At 39.1% G+C, this 19,753-nt stretch overlaps 1 protein-coding gene and 1 non-coding gene across 5 annotated transcripts in view; one reads left to right on the forward strand and one right to left on the reverse strand.

Annotated features, from left to right (window-relative positions):
- The window catches only part of KNL1 (kinetochore scaffold 1), a 67,786-nt gene extending 56,242 nt beyond the window's left edge, over positions 1 to 11,544 (reverse strand). The window contains exons 1-5 of one of the 4 annotated variants that reach the window (XM_027066957.2): positions 11,199 to 11,544; positions 10,861 to 10,982; positions 4,706 to 4,760; positions 3,575 to 3,614; positions 2,619 to 2,678 (exon numbers count right to left, since the gene is read on the reverse strand). In XM_027066957.2, coding sequence (XP_026922758.1) covers positions 2,619 to 2,678; positions 3,575 to 3,614; positions 4,706 to 4,740 — 135 coding nt within the window. In that variant the 5' untranslated portion in view covers positions 4,741 to 4,760; positions 10,861 to 10,982; positions 11,199 to 11,544. Of the gene's footprint in view, positions 1 to 2,618; positions 2,679 to 3,574; positions 3,615 to 4,705; positions 4,761 to 10,860 lie in introns of all 4 variants that reach the window. The other 3 variants (XM_027066954.2, XM_027066958.2, XM_027066955.2) reach the window with 3 other exon arrangements.
- A 121-nt stretch (positions 11,545 to 11,665) lies between these two features.
- TRNAS-GCU (transfer RNA serine (anticodon GCU)) lies at positions 11,666 to 11,747 on the forward strand. The gene has a single exon. It is a non-coding gene; the product is annotated as a tRNA-Ser (tRNA).
- Positions 11,748 to 19,753: the final 8,006 nt, after the last annotated feature.

A 19,753-nucleotide genomic window follows, 5' to 3' on the forward strand; every position in this document is an offset into this window, starting at 1 on the left:
AGCCGAGATCAAGAGTTCCACGCTTAACCAATTACCCTACTCAGGCACTCCATCTTTTTTTTCTTTCTTTTTTTTGAGAAAGAGATTGAGAGAGCAATTAGGGGAGACAGGCAAAGTTAATCTTTTTAAATTTTTGAAAATTTTTTTAATGTTTATTTATTTTTGAGACAGAGTATGAGTGGGGGAAGGTCAGAGAAAGAGGGGGACACAGAATCTGAAGGAGGCTCCAGGCACAGCACAGAGCCAGAAGCAGGGCTCAAATTAAAAGACCGCAAGATCATGACTTGAGCCAAAGTCGGACGCTTAACCAACTGAGCCACCCAGGCACCCCAGGCAAAGTTAATCTTAAGGAGACTCCACATCCAGCATGGAGTCCGATGTGAGGCTCAGTCTCATGATCATGAGATCATGAGAAATCAAATCAAATCAAGAGTTGAACGGACTTAGCATCCGTTGGGATCCTTTGGGATCCAGGCATCCCAAAGATTTTAAGTAATCTCTACACCCAACATAGGAGTTGAACTCACAACTCCAAGATCAAGTCACAAGCTCTACCAACTGAGCCAGCCAGGTACCCCTTCTGTTGTTTTTTACAGTAGCCACAGTAATGGATATGAGCTGATATCTCACTGTGGTTTTGATTTGCACTTCTCTATTAGTGATGCTGAGCATTTTTTCATTATAAAATGCTATTTTTTTTCTCTCATTTTCCTTAACAAGAGCAAACATTTTTACTCACATAGATACCAAACACAAAAAGCAAAAGACAGAAACAAACAAAATCCACAGAGACTTTTATTATGTTAATTCTTAATATTTGAGTGTGTCTTATTATAACAAAGAATGAGGAATGTTCATCCTCTCTGTTAATACCTTAGCAGACACTACAACTGGCCTTGAGCTTACTAGGACAATGATAATGACATAGTAAATACTGAAACTAACAGATACTACTATATTTCTTACTTTAAAAAAAAAAAAAAAGAAGGGGTACCTGAGTGGCTCAGTCCATTAAACCTCCAACTCTTGATTTCGGCTCAGTTCATGATCTCACAGTTCATGAGATCAAAACCTGTGTCAGGCTCTGCGCTGGCAGCATGGAACCTACTTGGGATTCTCTTTCTCTGCCTTTCTCTCTGCCCCTCCCCAGCCCATGCTGTCTCACTCTTTCTCTCTCAAAATAAATAAGCTTTAAAAAAATAATAAAAGGAAAAAGAAAAACTGAAATTTGTGTGGTATACTGGAAAGAGCACTGAGCTAGAAATTAGTAGATTAGATCTCAAATTTGAAGTCTGCCACTAACTACGTGGACTTGGACAAAAATTTAACCTCTTTGGACCTTATATTTCTCATCTATAAAAAATAAACATTTTTTAAAAAATAAGCAATTGGATTTAAGATTACTGGTGAGGTCCTATTGGTTTTAAAGCTTTAGGAGTCTATGAATCTGTTAATTACTTATTCAATGTTCACTAAGTTTTTAACACACACACACACACACACACACACACACACACACACACACAACACCAGCTCCTGTACTGAGTGATGAAAAAATAATGGTAAAGGAAACAAATATAGCCCCTACTCTATACTGGGAATTATGGTGACAAAGATACTGAAACAAAAAATCTACACAAATATAAAATTCAAAGTGTGATGAGTGTTATGAAGGAAAATTGTATTAAAAAAAAAAAACTAATCTAGCCTAAGAATCAGGAAAGATTACTTTGAGGAAGTATATTTGAAACCTGAAGGATCAGTTAAAATTAGTCAGATAAAGCACTGGGTAGAGAGAAAGCCTTGTAGGTAGAATGTATGCAGAGGCCCTGAGGCAGGAAAAAGCTTTATGTATTTGAGAAAGATTAGAGAGGCCGAAGTAGAGTGAACATTCAAAATTATATGGTCTCCAAAACTATATGCATTTCATCAGTCAACAAAATGTACTGAAAGTCAACTATACCAGGCAAAATAAATTGAAAAAACACATGATAAAGTACCCACCCTTAAAGAGTTCTCCATTTAGAATAGACATTAGCAGACAATTAGAAGATATTGAGGGATGATTTTTTGAGAGAAGTGATACCAAAATTGAGTCTTAACGGGTAAACAGGAATTACCAAATAAAGAGGGCTACAGATTTACGATAAAGTTTGATAAAATATTAATTGTAGAATCTAAGGGATGACTATATGAGCATTCACTCTAAAATTCCTGCTACTTCTCAAAATGTTTGAAAAAAGTTTTTAATAGAATGTTGGGAAGACAAAGAAGAATGAAGGACTAACCACCTAAATGAAGGAAATAACACATGTAAATTCTTACAGGCTTGACAGTCTGTGTCATGTTTGCAGAATAGTAAGCAATCCTGAATGGTGAGATACATGTGTGAGAGTGGCAAGTAAGAAGGTTGGAAAAGTAAATGGGGGTTAAAAATCAAGAGTGCCAGCTTACTCAAGAGTTTGGATTTTAACCTGAGGGTCATGGGATGCTTATTTGTACACATTCAACTAAAAATCATTTATGATGTCTGTCTTCATATAGCTAATAAATTCCTGACTGTTAAAATTATCACTGAAAATAGTCATCTATATAAAGCATTTGCACTAGAGACTTACCGGAACTGTTTCATTCCCACCTCTGAGATCCTGAAGAGGACTCCTTGGGGGTTTCAAAATCTAGAAGAATAGAATTATTCAATAAAATCTGGCATATGCATTAATAATCAGTTCAAGTTATATCATAAGGAGAAAGGTAGAGATGTTAAAATTTCTGTGAAAGCCTCTAAAACTCCTCAAATTCATACTGTGCAGTGCTATACTCTGTGGCTGGTTTAAACACTCGGTATCTATTCCCTTCTCCCTGCCCACCCACCTCAATTATTTTGCCTACCTTCATCTCATGTGGTCTGGGTAAGCCCCACCCCAACCCTAGGGTACAACATGAAGCCTTGGTCTATAACAATGTGCACATGATATTCTCTCATCATTAGTGAGCGGTTCAGGAATGAGGACTTGACCTATAACAAGATAATTGAGCCAATATGATTCGATCCTGAGTTTTGTTTTTGTTTTATCTTGAGGAAACAGACACTTTTTCATTTAGGACCTGAAACTGGAAGTTGGGAGAGCTATATGTAGTAATCATTGGGAGAGAGCCTGTCTGACATTGGAGATTATACAGAGGAAGCAATCAGAAAAGTGAGAAAAAATCCTAGTATTGGTGATATTATTGGAACCCCTGTTAAGTTGTGCTAAAAGTCATCCTTCTGTTTGGATAAATTTTGTGCTAAAACAGTTTGAGTTGGATTTTTTGTGCCTTACTACACTGTTTAAATACATTTTTTAACTTTAGTGCAGTATAATTTACATAGCATACGATTGATACAATTACTAAGAAATTAATAAAATACAAACTTTAGTATATTTACAGAATTGTGTAACCAATTAAATATTTCAGTCTTTTATCCAGAGAGCAAAGTGGAGCCAGATGGTGATGCTATAGTCAAAATTACTGTGGCATATAGTCATCATTCAAAAAAAAGGTAACAATTATTAACTTAAATGTTTCTTACTGAGGAATGTCTTCTTCTAAGAGGTCTTTCCATATTGTCACTGAAAAAGGAAAAAAAAATTTACAGACACATTGATGAAAGACTGAATTTTCAAAAGCCATCATCATAGCATCCTTAAATCGGCCATCACTTTCAATTAACACATGACATCACTTTCACTTAGCAAAATTTATATGACGTTAAATTCAGTATTTAGAAAGTCAGTGTTTTAAAATACTTATGTGTACTACAAGAATATCTCTTGAAATAACCATGAGTACAACATAATGTACCATATGTACAGAGGTACAATTAAAAATTTTTTTAATGTTTATTTTTGAGAGACAGAGAGAGCACGGACAGGGGAGGGGCAGTGAGGGAAGACACAATCCGAAGCAGGCTCGAAGCTCTGAGTTGTTAGCATAGAGCCCAATGTGGGGCTCAAACCCACGAACTGTGAGATCACGACCTGAGCTGAATTCAAACGCTTAACCGACTGAGCCACCCAGGTGCCCCCCAGAGGTACAATTATGATAAATGGGTCATAAACCAAGAGACTCTAGCTCTGGTTTTACTACTGTGTGATTTTTAGAGCGGTTTTGAAAATTAAAATGCCTATGGAGGTCAAACAGATAATTTAGTAAATGCAAGAAAAACAGGCAGTGTTGAGATGATAAAGGAGAGCTCCTGCTTAGTCTAATGGTCACAGTCATGACTCTGATCAGGTTAGTGGTTGCCACAAGAATATAAGCCCAGTGTTGCTACGCTCAATTTTTCAAGAGAAAATTTTAGCAACTAATCCAAAAATGTAAAAATATTGTTTAAGGGAAAAAAAAAAAGAAGTGTGTAGGCTATAAACACGCTACCAATTTGTGATGCCAAATTTAGACCAATCACTTCATTTTCTTGGGCCTTAATTTTCCCATCCTTAAATTGAAGGGATGGGAGGTAGTCTCTAAAGTCCCTCTTAATTTTGACCCTAGATATATAAACACAAAGATAAGGCAAAGAGAGCTATGACTTTGTAACATTTACTTCTTTTCCTTGGAGCAAAATGGAAAAAGATTTCAGAAGTTATGTTGTTCTTACTAATAGGAAAAGTATCTTTCTCTGACAGAATTTAACATTTTTAGTTACACTGCATGAACTTACTTTTCTTCATTAGCTTCTGAAGACATCCCATCCATTTTTTGAAGAAAATCTTTTTCTGAAACAAATATACAACATTAGAAAAGGTGAGAAAGAAAGAAAAGAAATTAAAAACTATGACGAGATTAATAGCAAAGTTGTGACTTCAGAATTACTCTCTGGGGGAAGACCAAAAAAAGGGAAGCAAAAGCTATACAATGAGGCTATAAAACAAGAGAAATTTTGAGTTTAAACTACCCCTTTATAATTAATACTCCTGGATAATTCTCATATTCAAGATAAAATCAGTGACTAACTTTGATTGGGATGAGATGGGTATTAATATTTCAAATAAAAATTCACCTTAGTTATAAGAATTTGTGGATTATATAATAATTCAATCCCCAAATGAAATCAATTAGGTATCAAAATACATAATATACATATTTATGTTATGAAAATTCAACTGTGAGGGGCGCCTGGGTGGCGCAGTTGGTTAAGCGTCCGACTTCAGCCAGGTCACGATCTCGCGGTCCGTGGGTTCAAGCCCGCGTCGGGCTCTGGGCTGATGGCTCAGAGCCTGGAGTCTGTTTCTGATTCTGTGTCTCCCTCTCTCTCTGCCCCTCCCCCGTTCATGCTCTGTCTCTCTCTGTCCCAAAAAGTTGAAAAAAAAAATTAAAAAAAAAATTCAACTCTGGGTACTTAGCAAAAAATCTTTAAGACATGAAAATAACATTTAAAAAGTGTAGCTGAGGGTAGCCTGGGTGGCTCAGTTGGTTGAGCAATGACTTAGGCTAAGGCCATGATCTAATGGTTCATGAGTTTGAGCCCTGCATGGGGGCCACTGCTGTCAGTGCAGAGCCCACTTCAGATCTTCTGTCCCCTTCTCTCTCTGCCCCTCCCCCATTTGCACATTCTCTCTCTAAAATATAAATAGCAAAAAATAAAATAAAATAAAAAGTGTAGATGATTATGCTTATAATTCCACTCAATGAATATTTCTCTTTCCAAATGTGAAATAAGAGACATAAGCTAAAGTTTCCTCAACTGGTCTTAGTTCCTAGCTACACATAACTATACTAAATGCATTAACTTTATTTTATTTTATTATTATTATTATTATTTATTTTAGAGAGAGTGTGTGTGCATGCACAGGAGAGGGGCAGAGGGAGGGAGGGAGGGGGAGACAGAGAGAGAGAGGGAGAGGGAGAGAGAGAGAGAGAGAGAGAGAGAGAGAGAGAGAGAGAGAGAGAGAGAATCCTAACCACGCTCCACACTCAGCACGGAGACCAACAAGGGGCTGTATCCCATGACCCCAGGATCATGACCTGAGCCAGGATCATGACCTGAGCCGAAATCATGAGTAGGACGCTCAACCAACAGAGTCAGTCAGGCACCCTATGAATTAACTTTAGAACCTCACCTCTGTGTAAGAAAAAATTCTACTGCAGACTTCAGAGAACAGAATAGCTACATATTTTACCCAACAGTATTAGCATTTCTACCACATCATTAATACCATATACATAAACTATTCCATCAAAGTTCTTATTTTAGAAGTAAAACAAAAGAAAACGCCAAAAAAACCCAGATACTTAAAAGATATTTTACATGCTTTCATCATATATAACAAAAGCCAAGTTAAGGGACAATAGTTCATAATGAATCTGAACTTCAAACTGAAACAAAAATCTGCTTCTTTTTTAATATCAATTTATTCAATTAGCTGTCAATATAGCAAGATGATGGGCATCTATTAGAATTTGATTTCAGACCCTCTCCTTTCATCCTCCATAACTTTCTCAGTTTGTTTATCCATTCTTCTGGTTTCACTTACTCCTGCTCACATATAATACCCATACCTACTTACAATATTTTTAGAAGTTGATTTTTCAAGATAATTTTTTAAAAATAGCAGCCCCCTGCACTTCACTATTCTCCTTAAAAGCAACCACTTTTACCATTTTAGGGTAATTATTTTGTATTTAATGAAAGCTCTTACTTGCAAACATCTCCATCTCACATACACACCCACCCCCACACCAAATAAATACAGTACCAGAAAGGAAATATCACATGCCAATTTCAGCACCATAAATATAAAAATCCTAAATAGATAGCACAAAGAAGCCAACAATTTGTAAAGAGAATAATACATCTTAGTCATATTGGTTTTATTCCAGTAATGCAAAACTTGCTCAACATTAGAAAATCAACTTTACAATTTGCCATACCAACAGATCAAATGGAAAAATCATAAGATCATCTCAGATGAAAAAAGTTTGACTTTAACATCCTTTCATGTTTAAAAAAAGAAGAGCCTAACAAACTAGGAAGAGAGGATAAATTCCTTAATCTAACAAGCCATATCTATTTAAAAAACCAACAGCATACATCAACTTAATGGTGAAACTGACCATTTCCCTCTGGGATTAAACAAGTAGGACACCTATTTCCAATTCTGTTATTCACAAAATCTTAGTAGTTCTATTTCCAATATATATCCCACATGCATTATATATATCCAAATGCATTCACTTCTATCTTTGGTGCCCCCAACATAGTTCAAGCTACAATTACCTCTCGTGTAAACTATTGCAAAATGCACCTAATGGTCTCCCTACTTTCATTCTGATCCCCCATAGTCCCTTATTTACATAGACAGTTATCTTTTTTTTTTAAGCTTTATTTATCTTGAGAGAGATAGAGGCTGTGTGAAAGGGGGAGGGGAGAGGAGGTGGAGGGGGGGTGGAGAGAGAGAGAGAGAGAGAGAGAGAGAAAGAGAATATCCCAAGCAGACTCCATGCTGTCAGTGCAGCAGTGCACAGCCCAACCTAGGGCTTGTTCCCATGAACCGTGAGATCATGACCTGAGCCGAAACCAAGAGATAGTGGCTTAACCAACTGAGCCACCCAAGTACCCTGACAGTTATCTTCTTAAACATAAGTTACATCTAAGAGACTCACCTACTTAAAACCCTTCAATGGTTTCCCATAGTACTGTGAATAAACTCTTCACCAGGATTTACAAAGCTCTACAAGATCTGGTCTCCACCTTCCTCTCAGACTTCACACTTCACCTGATGCTACTGTCTTCCTCACTATGCTAGCCACATTGGCATTTCCATTCCTGCACACACAAAGCTCTTTCCCGAGCCACTGAATTTATATTTGTTATTCTCTTTTGGCAAAAAAAGCCACGAAAAGCACCCTTTGTAGCATTGTGTATGTCTCTTTTGTAGCATTACCACAACTACAATTTAAAAGTCTGTTACATAAAGTAATTATTCCTGTTCCCCAAACTACCTATGACCCATTAATAAACCCTATGAGAATAAGGCTGGTGTCTCTTACCCTCACTATTATATTCTGAGAAACTAGCACATGCTTTGTACATAATAGGAGCTCAATAAATATTTGAATGAGTAATTAAGAAACAATTCTTTTAAGTTACCTCTACCATCACTGACTTCCATAATTTTTCTCCTTTTGAGAATATTTTTAAATTCAGTGACACATTCAAAATTCACAGAGGGGTGCCTGGGTGACTCAGTCGGTTAAGTGTTGGCCTTTGGCTCTGGTCATCATCTTATGGGTTCGTGAATTCAAGTCCCACATGGGGCTCTGTGCTGACAGCTCAGAGCCTGGAGCCTGCTTCAGATTCTGTGTCTCCCTCTCTCTCTACCCCTCCCCAACTCACACTCTGTCTCTCTAGCAAGAATAAATATAAACATTTTTTTAAATGTTTAAATAAAAAAACCAGGGGCGCCTGGGTGGCGCAGTCGGTTAAGCGTCCGACTTCAGCCAGGTCACGATCTCTCGCGGTACGTGAGTTCGAGCCCCGCGTCAGGCTCTGGGCTGATGGCTCAGAGCCTGGAGCCTGTTTCTGATTCTGTGTCTCCCTCTCTCTCTGCCCCTCCCCCGTTCATGCTGTCTCTCTCTGTCCCAAAAATAAATAAACGTTGAAAAAAAAATTTTTTTTTAAAATAAAAAAAAAAACAAAACCAAAATTCACAGATAAAAATATTAAATACTATAAAATCAAGATCACCTAAACATCTTCACTGTTTGAAATAGTCCTATCTAACCTGCAGACGTACTGGTCTGCAGCACTTAATTAAATGAGATTCAAAGCTTATTTAGGTCCTCCTTTAAAAAAAAATTGTTATATAACTGTAAGTTCCACTTTCAACAGAAATAGGTACCCCAGATCATGTTAAGCTTCATTTATAAAATGCTGTTATGGTTGAACTCTTTATTGCTCTCACATTAACTAATTATTGATTGGTTGTAAAAGTGTGCACCTGGCACCCAAGGGTGCTACAGCATACTCACAGAAGTGTCCTAGGATTTTAAATTTTTGAGAGAAACAGCAATTCTTGACATCTGTCGGGCACCATGAATACTACTTATTCAAAACAGTACCCATTTGTATTACATTAGTTTTGATAACATATTATTGCCAAGTCGGATTTTTGGCAGTTACTATGATATGAAGCACATATTTTTTATCAACATGGTACAGGAGACGAGGATGGCAGTGTCCAGTGTGATTCCAAGATTTGAGAAGTTGTGTAGTGTTCAACAGGCAAACATATCCAATTAGTAAATAATTGAGATTACTTAAGAAGAAAATATATTATCTTTTCCTTCAATTTATGCATATTATTTTTTTTTTCAAATGGCTACTAAGCAGGACATAAATTTATTACAACTTAATTTTTTAAGTTGTTTGGACCTAATGACTTAATAAATGGAACTATTATGTGTTTTTTGTTTTTTGTGTGTGTTTGTTGTTGTTGTTGTTTTTTGACCTTCGGGCACCTTGAGCCAAAAAAGTTTGGTAATTACTAGTCTAAATAATCCAGAGGTGTGCAAACTACAGCTACTGGGCCAAAGGAGCCCTTATATGAGTGTTTTTTCTTACATTTTCAATGGGTTGTAGAAGACAAAAGAAAAAGAACACAAAACAAAAAACAAAGAACATGCAACAGAGACAATGCTGGTGACCAGGTGACCACGTAGACTGCAAAACATGAAATATTTTCTATCTGGCTCTTTGCCTACTCCTGCATTTACACTACCAATACCTAGAGTTAAGGTATTCCATGGTGTCCACTAATACAGGCTCTAGACTTGTGCTGTCCAATACAATAGCTATTTAAATTTAATTTAAAAGAAATAAAATTGAAAATTCGGTTCTTCACTCACAATGGCCACATTTCAGGCATTCAGTTGTCATTTGTGACTAATGGTAACCATGTTGGGCAGCACAAATCTAAAACCTTACCATTATCATTGAAAGCTTTATTGGACAGCATTATCAATATCTAGAGCATCTTCTATGCTCTTATTTAGCATCAAACACGTCATTGATACTACCATTCCAAACATTGTATCTGTGTCATCTTGTATACATTTCCAGCCATTCATTCACGCAGTTAAAAAGAATTATACTGCTTTGAACCCACCCTTTAATTAGCAAAATTTTAGGCTGACTGGACTCTGCAAAGCATCCTTCTCTACAAGTTCCACCTCATATGCCCCTTTCTCCACAATGCCTCCTTTAGTCTCCAGTGCCTAAAGCATCCAATAAGCTTTCCCCTTTCCGTGCTCCCATACCACCTTACAATTTCCTATCATCCTTTACATTGTCTTGTATTCTAAATATTTGTGTATATTAATCATTTCCCTTTCTGGACTGTGTGTAAACTCCTCCAGATTAGGGACTCTGCATCATTCTCTCCCGGCCCTAGCACAAGACAAGGAACCCAATAAATATCTGAGGAATTCGAGTCATCCAATTCAACTGAAGTGAAAAGCTCTGCTCTGGTTTTCTCTGTCCTATCTCTACAACTTTCTCTCTAAAAATCCAATTGGCAATACTGTTTTGAGAAAATTTTTTCTTAAACTCTATTACTGAGATAAGCAGCAAGAAAACGGGGGTTTAACTCCGAGCTACAAATGACACAGGGAGATTTGCCAAAACTCGTCTGCGGCGTACTGATACTGGCTTTATTTGTTAATGTTCTTGTTACCGCATGAAACCGAATGTCTGCTCAGTGCTGCTAGCACACGGATCAGACACTGCAAATAAACTACGACCAGTCGAGCACTTAAAACCACTCATCGCTGTCACTTCATTTATAGCTACGAAAAGACAGAGTGGGAAATACAAACCGCCGGGAGTCGCAGGGAGCGAGGAAGAGTCCGGGAGCGCTGACAGAAGAGATGGCAAGGCGGGGCGCCGCGGACCCGCAATCCAAGCAGGCCCGACGGGCCCAGGTGTGGAGGGAGAAGTGCTAGGGAGGAGAAAGGCGCACAAAGTGCAAGCCCGGGTGAGCAAAGGACCCCCAAGCAGGCAGAAACTTCTACTCCCGGCCCAGCGCTTTCGGGGGCCGCCAAGGAAGAGGGAGGGAGCGTCCCCACCTCCGACCGCCGGGCCTCAGAGCGCCCAGAAAAAACCTAAAGCCTCCGCCACGGAACCCTGGAACGAAAGAATCATTCTCTTTACCCACCTCAGTCCAACTGCTTGACAAATGCTCCTCAGACTTTTTTGGGGTCCGCGCGCTCCTCAGAAAGAGCCCGCAGCCACCCACCAACTTCACCTCACGACGCCCCGACTGCCTCGGTGAGGTATTCAAATCTAACCGCCTAGCTATTGCACATGCGCAAAGCTGCTCTACGCGTCGGCTCCGCCCCTTAGGCTCCGGAACAACCCAGTACCCGACTCCTTTAAGCAAACTTCTTTCCCAGTCTGTGTATCAGTTTTACTTCTTTCAAGGTTATCTCGTTTTCAACCGAATTTTCCTTGGTCCCTCCCTATTGTAGATCCCTCACATTACGGGAGCAGCCATCTTCTTTTGATTACTTGCTATAACAATATCGGATCTTTGTTTCCGTACAAAATGGCGGCTTCCATAACATTGCGTCATAGCCCCCTAGTGTTACTCCCTATAGCTACCAGGAAGCACTAGGCTTCTGGGACGAGGTGGCCGAGTGGTTAAGGCGATGGACTGCTAATCCATTGTGCTCTGCACGCGTGGGTTCGAATCCCATCCTCGTCGGAAGTAGCTTTTTTTTTTTTTTGCCTCGGACTGACGTAAACTTATGCAAGTGAAAATAGTTGATAATTCCAGTTACGGATTTACTAGTCAATTTATTCTGGCGTCACCAATGTCAGGCTTGGCCAAAAGCTGTCTTTTGGAGCACTCTAACCTCACAGATAAAGAAGACAGGGAAAGAAACATTCCAGAACACATGTGTGCTTGATTTAGTTTCTTTTTATATGAAACAAGCAACAGTGCATAGAATTCTACCGTTATTGCCATCCCTATATATTCCAATGCTGGTCTGCTCCGTCTTAATTAACCTAGCTTCTGAGTGAGGGAGTTTAATTGCTATAAACTCTTACCCCAAGGTTTTTAATACCTGTCCTTGCTATGAAATACCAGGTTTCACTGCAAAAGCCACTTGGAGGCACAGTGTTGAAGATTCTGTTCCAGCTCCCAGCAGGCTGCATGTGCTCAAGAAAAGTATACACTGGGAAACATTAAAAATATGTTGACAACATATGGAACCTTGGCAGTATCTAGAAGCCAGAGAGTGAAGACCTGAAACACGGCTACCTTCCCAGAGAAGAAAGTGTTAAACTCTCTCTCAGATTTAAGCTGAGAGGGAGGCACAGGGGAGAGAAAAAGAAAAGAGAGGGGTTCTCCTCTTCAAAGGTCATCAGGCAGATTTATTCAACTCATATTTAGCCTTTGTTTATCCTCTATTTATTATCTACAGGCGCCACAATGAATTACATCACTTTAACTCATCATAACCCTATGATCATGATAGACATTTTTATTACTCCTTTTTACAGATGAGTACACTGAAAGATAAGTTTGTCGGAGGCTATACAGCTTCTGTAACTGTGTAAGAAAGGGCAGTGTAACCCAAGTCCGTCGAACTCCGGTGGGTCTTAATAAGCATCCAATACCATGACAGAGATTAGTATTTAGTGCTCATTAATCCCTTGCAGAAATGATTTACATGTTCTCTCTCTCACAAGGCTGAGCACGCTGCATAGTGCCACAGAACCTGGCACCTGGCTGGTGCTTCCGCAAGGTTTGCAGCACTGAGAGTGGAAGGCAGAAGCCCCTGCTCTGCTGGCACCACTGGTTCCTCCCTCCTTAAATCCAAACCCCTTGGGAATGTTGATGCCTCCCTGAGTTGAGGGCTTTGGCTCACCCCAGCAACTGTCTTCAGTCTTGCTCTTTCAATCCATTCACCACCCTGCTGTTAAGAAAGGTTTTCGGTCTGATTTCCACACACTCATAAAGTGTCTATGGATAGAATTCAATTGGTTATTTGGTTGGAGGAAAAAATGCATCTTTATTTTCACTAATCTATCATTGAAAGCACTGCCTTCAGTAAAGGTAAGCAATATACTACAGTAATATTAACGTTGCCTGTGATTTTGTTACCAAGAGAATCACAGATATTTTAATAAATTTTTATATCCCCTTACATGCTCATAACTATTTCAAAATAATAGTTATTACACTTGCCAATACATCTTGTAATGTTACACATTCCTGAAGGTACATACATTATTATATTATTGTAACACAGATTTTAAAAATATTTTGATAATTGTATTCCAACAGAACTGTTGCCTTTGAATTCCAACAAACTTAATTTTATGCATTTAAAAACAATATCCTGAGAAGGGACCCAACGACTTCAGCAGACTGCCAAAGGGGTCTATGTCACAAAAACGGGTAAGAATCTCTGAGGTGACTTTTCTAAAGCACCGTGAAGATACTGACCTTAACCTGAACTAGGTCTTTCTCTCTCTACACAGATGCTGTTCCCACTCCTCTCCCTGGAACATGTTCCTACTCCCCTGTACCTCCTTCCAATTCACCCCTGCCTGGCTGGCTCCTGCTCCTCCTTCAGATCTCAGCTTAGACATCATCCACATCAACCAGCCTCCCCCTTGCCCTGCAACCTGCAGCTCCTTCTTGGATTCCCTGCAACTGGACCCTGTGCTCTCTCTCTTGCTGTCAGGCCTTTGCACTCCTACTAGTTGCTACTGTAACTCCCTGGGTTTCCCCCAGGACTTGCCAGACAGTTTTTAAATTGCCCATTAGGACTGCAACCTCTCTAAAGATTGGCAAGCCTGCATCATTTCTCTGAGTTCTGCCTGCTTCTGGCAGTGACCAGTGCCTATGGAAAACTGATAGTCTATTCATGAGTCCAGTCTGTACAAATAAAAAGCAAGTGGATTGCTTTCCCAAAGGAAAATCTTCAGCTGTAGAAATCCTGATAATACAAGGCACTGAAAGTGTCTGGAGAAAAAAAAAAATATATGAGTGGAGGCTCACTTTTCCAGTCTTCAGTTCTTTACCTGTTTTCATGCTTAGTTCATTGTGGTTTCTTTCATATGAAATTGCAGCGATACTCGCCATGACAATCCCAGTTTTTGCATTTTCTATAATCTCTTGACCTGTAAGAACTGTGCCTATTTTAACTTTTTCTAAGAGAATCAAAAGAATCAAAAACGTCCCAGATTATTTAAAGGGCCACGATGGGCGCTGAGAAGGGCGGGGAGGGGGGCGGGTGGACCTGGGGTTAGCAACGGAAAAATAAATTTGTAGTACATCAGTAAAAGAGTTAGAGGCGCCATCTACTGGCGCAACTGCAACTGCAAGACTTGGACAAGGGACTTCTACAGCAATGCCTCCTACCTTTGGAAAGATCCCCCCATCACTCCCAGAAATTTGTCAATACACCACAGGTCAGGGAGATGATTCTCTATCAACACCGGGGTTCTTCTTCACAAGGCCTATCCTGAACTATTGCAGGACTCCTCAACCGCTGGAAGAACACAAGAGAAAAAATCATTGCACAGTCAAAAGCACTGCCAAGATATTTCAGCTCTTTTACTTTTCAGTGCCAGGGAGTGGGTCTTCATTCTCCAAATCCAGTTTCAGGAAAACCCACTCTCTTCAAGAATGAGGTGCTCTGGGAAGAACTGTCCGGTGTTTAGTTGGTGACAGGGCAGAGCTTTGAAGGAAGAACTGAAACCAAATGAAAAAAAAATTTTCTTTTTTTGGTGTGCCTCCACTTTATTAACTCTTGCAAGGAAAACCCAGACCTTGAGCTGCAGGGCTCACAAAGATTGGTTTGGAGAGCCAGGCAATGACAGAAGTGAGTTTAGTCTGTTCCTCACCATTAGGAAGTATGGTCTCACTGGAGAACCAGTTATAGGAAAACAGTCATGACAAGGCCTGAAGAAGTTCGAGAGTGAATCTAGGTGTTCTCTGTGCTTGCAACACCAACCAGAAACATTTTTCTTTGCTCAAATAATTCCCTGAGCTGCATGCTATTATGTGAAAGAATCCCTCTTGCTATAACAGCTTCTGCGAATGCCTCCTGAGTTGAAAACTAATGTTTTCATATTGAAGATTAATAGAGCAAAAACTGAAAGTTTTTAGTAACCTTATGATAAAACTCAGTTTATAGTAACCTTGCTTAGGAAGGACAACATGAATAAATGCCAATAGACTGGGGAACAACACTTGCTAGATCCCCTTGCTTTGTGTCTTCTGCTGAGGTAGCTATGGATAATTAGCAAACAACAACCAGTTACACCTTTCCTTCCCATCACATTGAGGAGGAACAATGACCCAGATTTCTAAAAAATTTCTTAATGTTTACTTATTTTTGAGAGAGAAAGGGAGAGAGGGAGAGTGTGCATATGTAAGCCCGGGGAGGGATGGGGAGGGGGATGCAGAGGGAGGACAGAGGATCCAAAGTGGGTTCTGTGCTGACAACAGAGAGCCCAACTTGGGGCTCGACCTCAGGAACCATGAGATCTCAAGCTCAGGAACCATGAGATCATGACCTGAGCCAAAGGTGGAAGCCTAATTGACTGGGCTACCCAGGCACCTCCAGATTTCTATATTTCTAAATTTCCATACGAAATCTTCCAGAAAGTAGTAAAACTGGATCAAATCCAACTCTAAAAGTGCAAGTTAATAGACGAAAGCAAGACCTGGGAATGTGACCAATGACTCCATGGAGTTAGCAACAGGAGCAATCATTGTTTTTTTAATTGTGATACTATAGGGCAGTAAGTTACTTTTTGTTTTTTTGTTAAGATTTTTAAAAGTTTATTTATTTATTTTGAGAGAGAGAGAAAAAGAGAGAGAATCCAAAGCAGGCTCCACACAGTCAGTGCAGAGATCATGATCTGAGCCAAAATCAAGAGTCAGATGCTTAACCAACTTAATCACCCAGGCACATGCCCCCGGGGCATTAAGTTTTTTGTTTCTCTTTGGGTCATTGATTTTGAGCATTTTTTTCCCTTTAGCTTTTTCAAAGATTCTGATTTTTTCTTTTTTTTATTTTAATTTTTTAATTAATTAATTTATTTATTGAGAGAGAGAGAGAGAGAGAGAGAGACAGAGTGTGAGCAAGAGAGGATCACAGAGAGAGAGAGGGAGACACAGAATCTGAATGAAGCAGGCTCCAGGCTCTGAGCTAGCAGCACAGAGCCGGATGCGGGGCTCAAACTCACAGTGAGATTGGACCTGAGCCAAAGTTGGACGCTTAACCGACTGAGCCACCCAGGCGCCCCAAAGATTCTGATTTTCTTGAAATTCTTTTTTTTTTTTTTCAGTAGGCTTCAGGCCCAGCGCAGAGCCTGATGTGGGGCTTGAACTCACGACTGTGAGATTAAGACCTGAGCTGAAACCAACAGTCAGACTATCAACCAACTAAGACACCCAGGCGCCCTGATTTTCTTGAAATTCTTATCTAAATGTTTTGATTTATCTTTATCAGTTCCTTTAGTAAATATTTAGAAGTGTTACTGATGGACAAATGAAGGCTGCACTTGTTCTGAGTTATGACAGCATACTGAGTGATTAAAATGGACTATTAAGAGAGACAAAGTCATCTCAATTATCAACTTTCTGTTGATAACTAATATAGCTATGGATTTAGAATTCTGATTTTTAAATTCTTGAATGGCAGAGAAACTACATATGAATGTGAAAAAAGAAGTTTTTTGGGACATCTGGGTGGCTCAGTCAGTTAAGCAACCGACTTTGGCTCAGGTCATGATCTCCTGGTCCATGAGTTCGAGCCCCGCATTGGGCTCTGTGCTGACAGCTCAGAGCCTGGAGCCTGTTTCAGATTCTGTGTTTCCCTCTCTCTGACCCTCCCCCGTTCATGTTCTGTCTCTCTTTGTCTCAAAAATAAATAAAGTTTTAAAAAAAAAAAGAACTTTTTTTCTAACTTTTAAAAAGTTGAGGGGTGCCTGGCTGGCTCAGTTGGTGGAGCATGAGACTCTTGATCTCAGGGCTGTGAGTTTTTGAGCCCCACAATGTATGTAGAGACTAAAAATAAAATCTTGGCACCTGGGTGGCTCAGTTGGTTAAGCATCTGACTTCAGCTCAGGTTATGATCTCACTGTTGGTGAGTTTGAACCCTGCATTGGGTGAGCATGAGCCCTGCTTCAGGTGAGCCCTGCTTCTCTCTCTCTCTCTCTCTCTCTCTCTCTGTCTGCCCTTCACACACTTGTGCCCTGTCTCTCTCAATATGAATGAATGAATGAATGAATGAATGAATGAATAAGAAAATCTTTTTTAAAAAGTTGAAATGGATCCTTGGCAATGGTTTCTGTGTACCTACTGAAAGGATCATTGCCAATAAAGTCTCCCTTCAATGACTATCAGCAGTCATTTTTCGTGTAACCTAACAAGTAACAGAGGCAGCCGTTATTTCAGCATCATGGGCTAAACAGAATTGTCTTGTAGTTCTGGAGACTAGAAGTCTGAAATCAAGGTGCCAACAGGGCTGTGAGGGTGAATCTGTTCCACAATATTTTCCTAGCTTCTGGTGGTTTGCTGGCAATTCTTGGCATTCCTTGGCTTGTAAAATTCTTAATCCTTACAATTTTGCCTTAATTTTGATTCTGGAAAACTTAGCACTTAGGATCAAATACAAAGCTATTCTCTTTAAATTCTCAACCTACCTTAACTTCAACATTTAGAATGTTAGAAAGTTTATAGGAAAAAAGAACCAGAAAAATTGTATCATTTATTATTTTCTTGAATTAGTGAGGTATTTTCAAAAATCTGTGTCTAGATGCCATGATATGAAGTGTTAGGAAATGCAAGGCACAGAACTCTCTTTATGTCTGAAAGTATGCCAGATCTAGAACACAAAAGCCATAAACTGCTTTTAGATCCCTGTTCTTTTATGATAAAGAGCAGTGTTTGAATCTGCTAAGGCATATTAAAGTGGTCACTTTCACAAATTATTATATATTCCTTCTCAGATTCTCTCAAATACCAGACATATAGAGTTCGCTTTCTACCCCTGGTGAAAGTGCCCGGTGGCCTAGGCATGTGGGAGTGGTACCACCAGCTACACAGAGGTCAAATAGACCTTAGGAGTTAAGTGGTGGGGGACTAAAAGAGGAGGGTCACTATTTCAGAGATAACCAAAGGTTAAACAAAGAGACAAAAAGAAGTATTTTACTAACATTTTTTATATTTTTTATTTTGAAAGATATTATACAGTGACGCAATACGTATATACGTAATATACTGTGTATTCAATTTAAAGGAACAATAATAAAACCAATGCCATGTTAACATGATCCAGCTTAAGAAGCAGAACATTAACAGCGCCTTTGAAGCTTCCTGTGTGCCCCTCCCTGCTGGAATCCTCCCACCAGAGATAACTACTAAATTTAGTGTTAATCATGCTCTTGCTTTTCTTAAGCAAATATACATGTATATATCCCTAAAAATTTGTCTTACTTGTTTTTGAATTTTATATAAATGGAATCATATTATATGCATTTATCTGTGACTTCTTCCATTCAACATTATTTTATCCATATAGTTCATTCACTTTCACTGTTCCTAAATATACAATTGTCTGAATATACAATTAGATATCCATTCTCTTATGGATAGGTATTTTGGTTGTCTCCAGTTTTTTGCTATTACAAGAATGCTGCTGTGAATATTCCCACACATGTCTCCTGAGGTACGTGTACAAATGTTTCTCTGGTTACATAACTAGAAGTGGAATCATTAATTATGTGCATGTTCAACTTTACTAGGCAATTCTTAACAGTTTGGTGTGGTTAATAGCTGATAAAAATGTTGCAGTTTTGTAAATTTGGACAAGCTTCAAATGAAAGGAAGAGAGTACCCAGAGGATTGGGAGGGGAAGAAAACAATAATCATAAGCATAGAGAATATTGTTTACTATGTACAAAGCAAGTGTTCTTTTTAATTTTTAAACATCCAAGTTAGTTAGCATACAGTGCAATAATGATTTCAGGAGTAGAATCCAGTGATTCATCCCCTACATGTAACACCGAGGGCTCATCCCAACAATTGTCTTCTTTAATGCCACTAACCCATTTAGCCCATCCCCCCCCCCACAATCCCTCCAGCAACCCTCAGTTTGTTCTATTTAAGAGTCTCTTATGTTTTGTTCTCCTCCTTGTTTTATCTTATTTTTGCTTCCCTTCCCTTATGTTCATCTGTTTTGTACCTTAAATTCCACGAGTGAAGTCATATGATATTTGTCTTTCTCTAATTTCACTTAGTGTAATACCCTCTAGTTCCATCCACACAGTTGCAAATGGCAAGATTTCACTCTTTTTGATTGCTGAATAACACTCCATTGAATATTTATACCACATCTTCTTTACCCATTCATCTGTCAATGGGTATTTGGGCTCTTTCCATACTTCGGCTATTGTTGATAGTGCTACTATAAACTATTGTCAATAGTGCATGTGCCCCTTTGAAACAGCACACCTGTATCCCTTGGATAAATACCTAGTAGTGCAATTGCTGAGTATAGGGTAGTTCTATTTTTAATATTTTGAGGAACCTCCATACTGTTTTCCAGATTGGCTGCACCAGTTTGCATTCCCACCAGAAGTGCAAAAGTGTTCCTCTTTCTTCACATTCTCACCTGAGTTGTTAATCTTAGCCATTCTGACTGGTGTGAGGTGGTATCATTGTGGTATCATTTGTATTTC

Source organism: Acinonyx jubatus, chromosome B3 (assembly GCF_027475565.1).
Source record: "Acinonyx jubatus isolate Ajub_Pintada_27869175 chromosome B3, VMU_Ajub_asm_v1.0, whole genome shotgun sequence".
Classification (NCBI taxonomy): Eukaryota; Metazoa; Chordata; class Mammalia; order Carnivora; family Felidae; genus Acinonyx; species Acinonyx jubatus.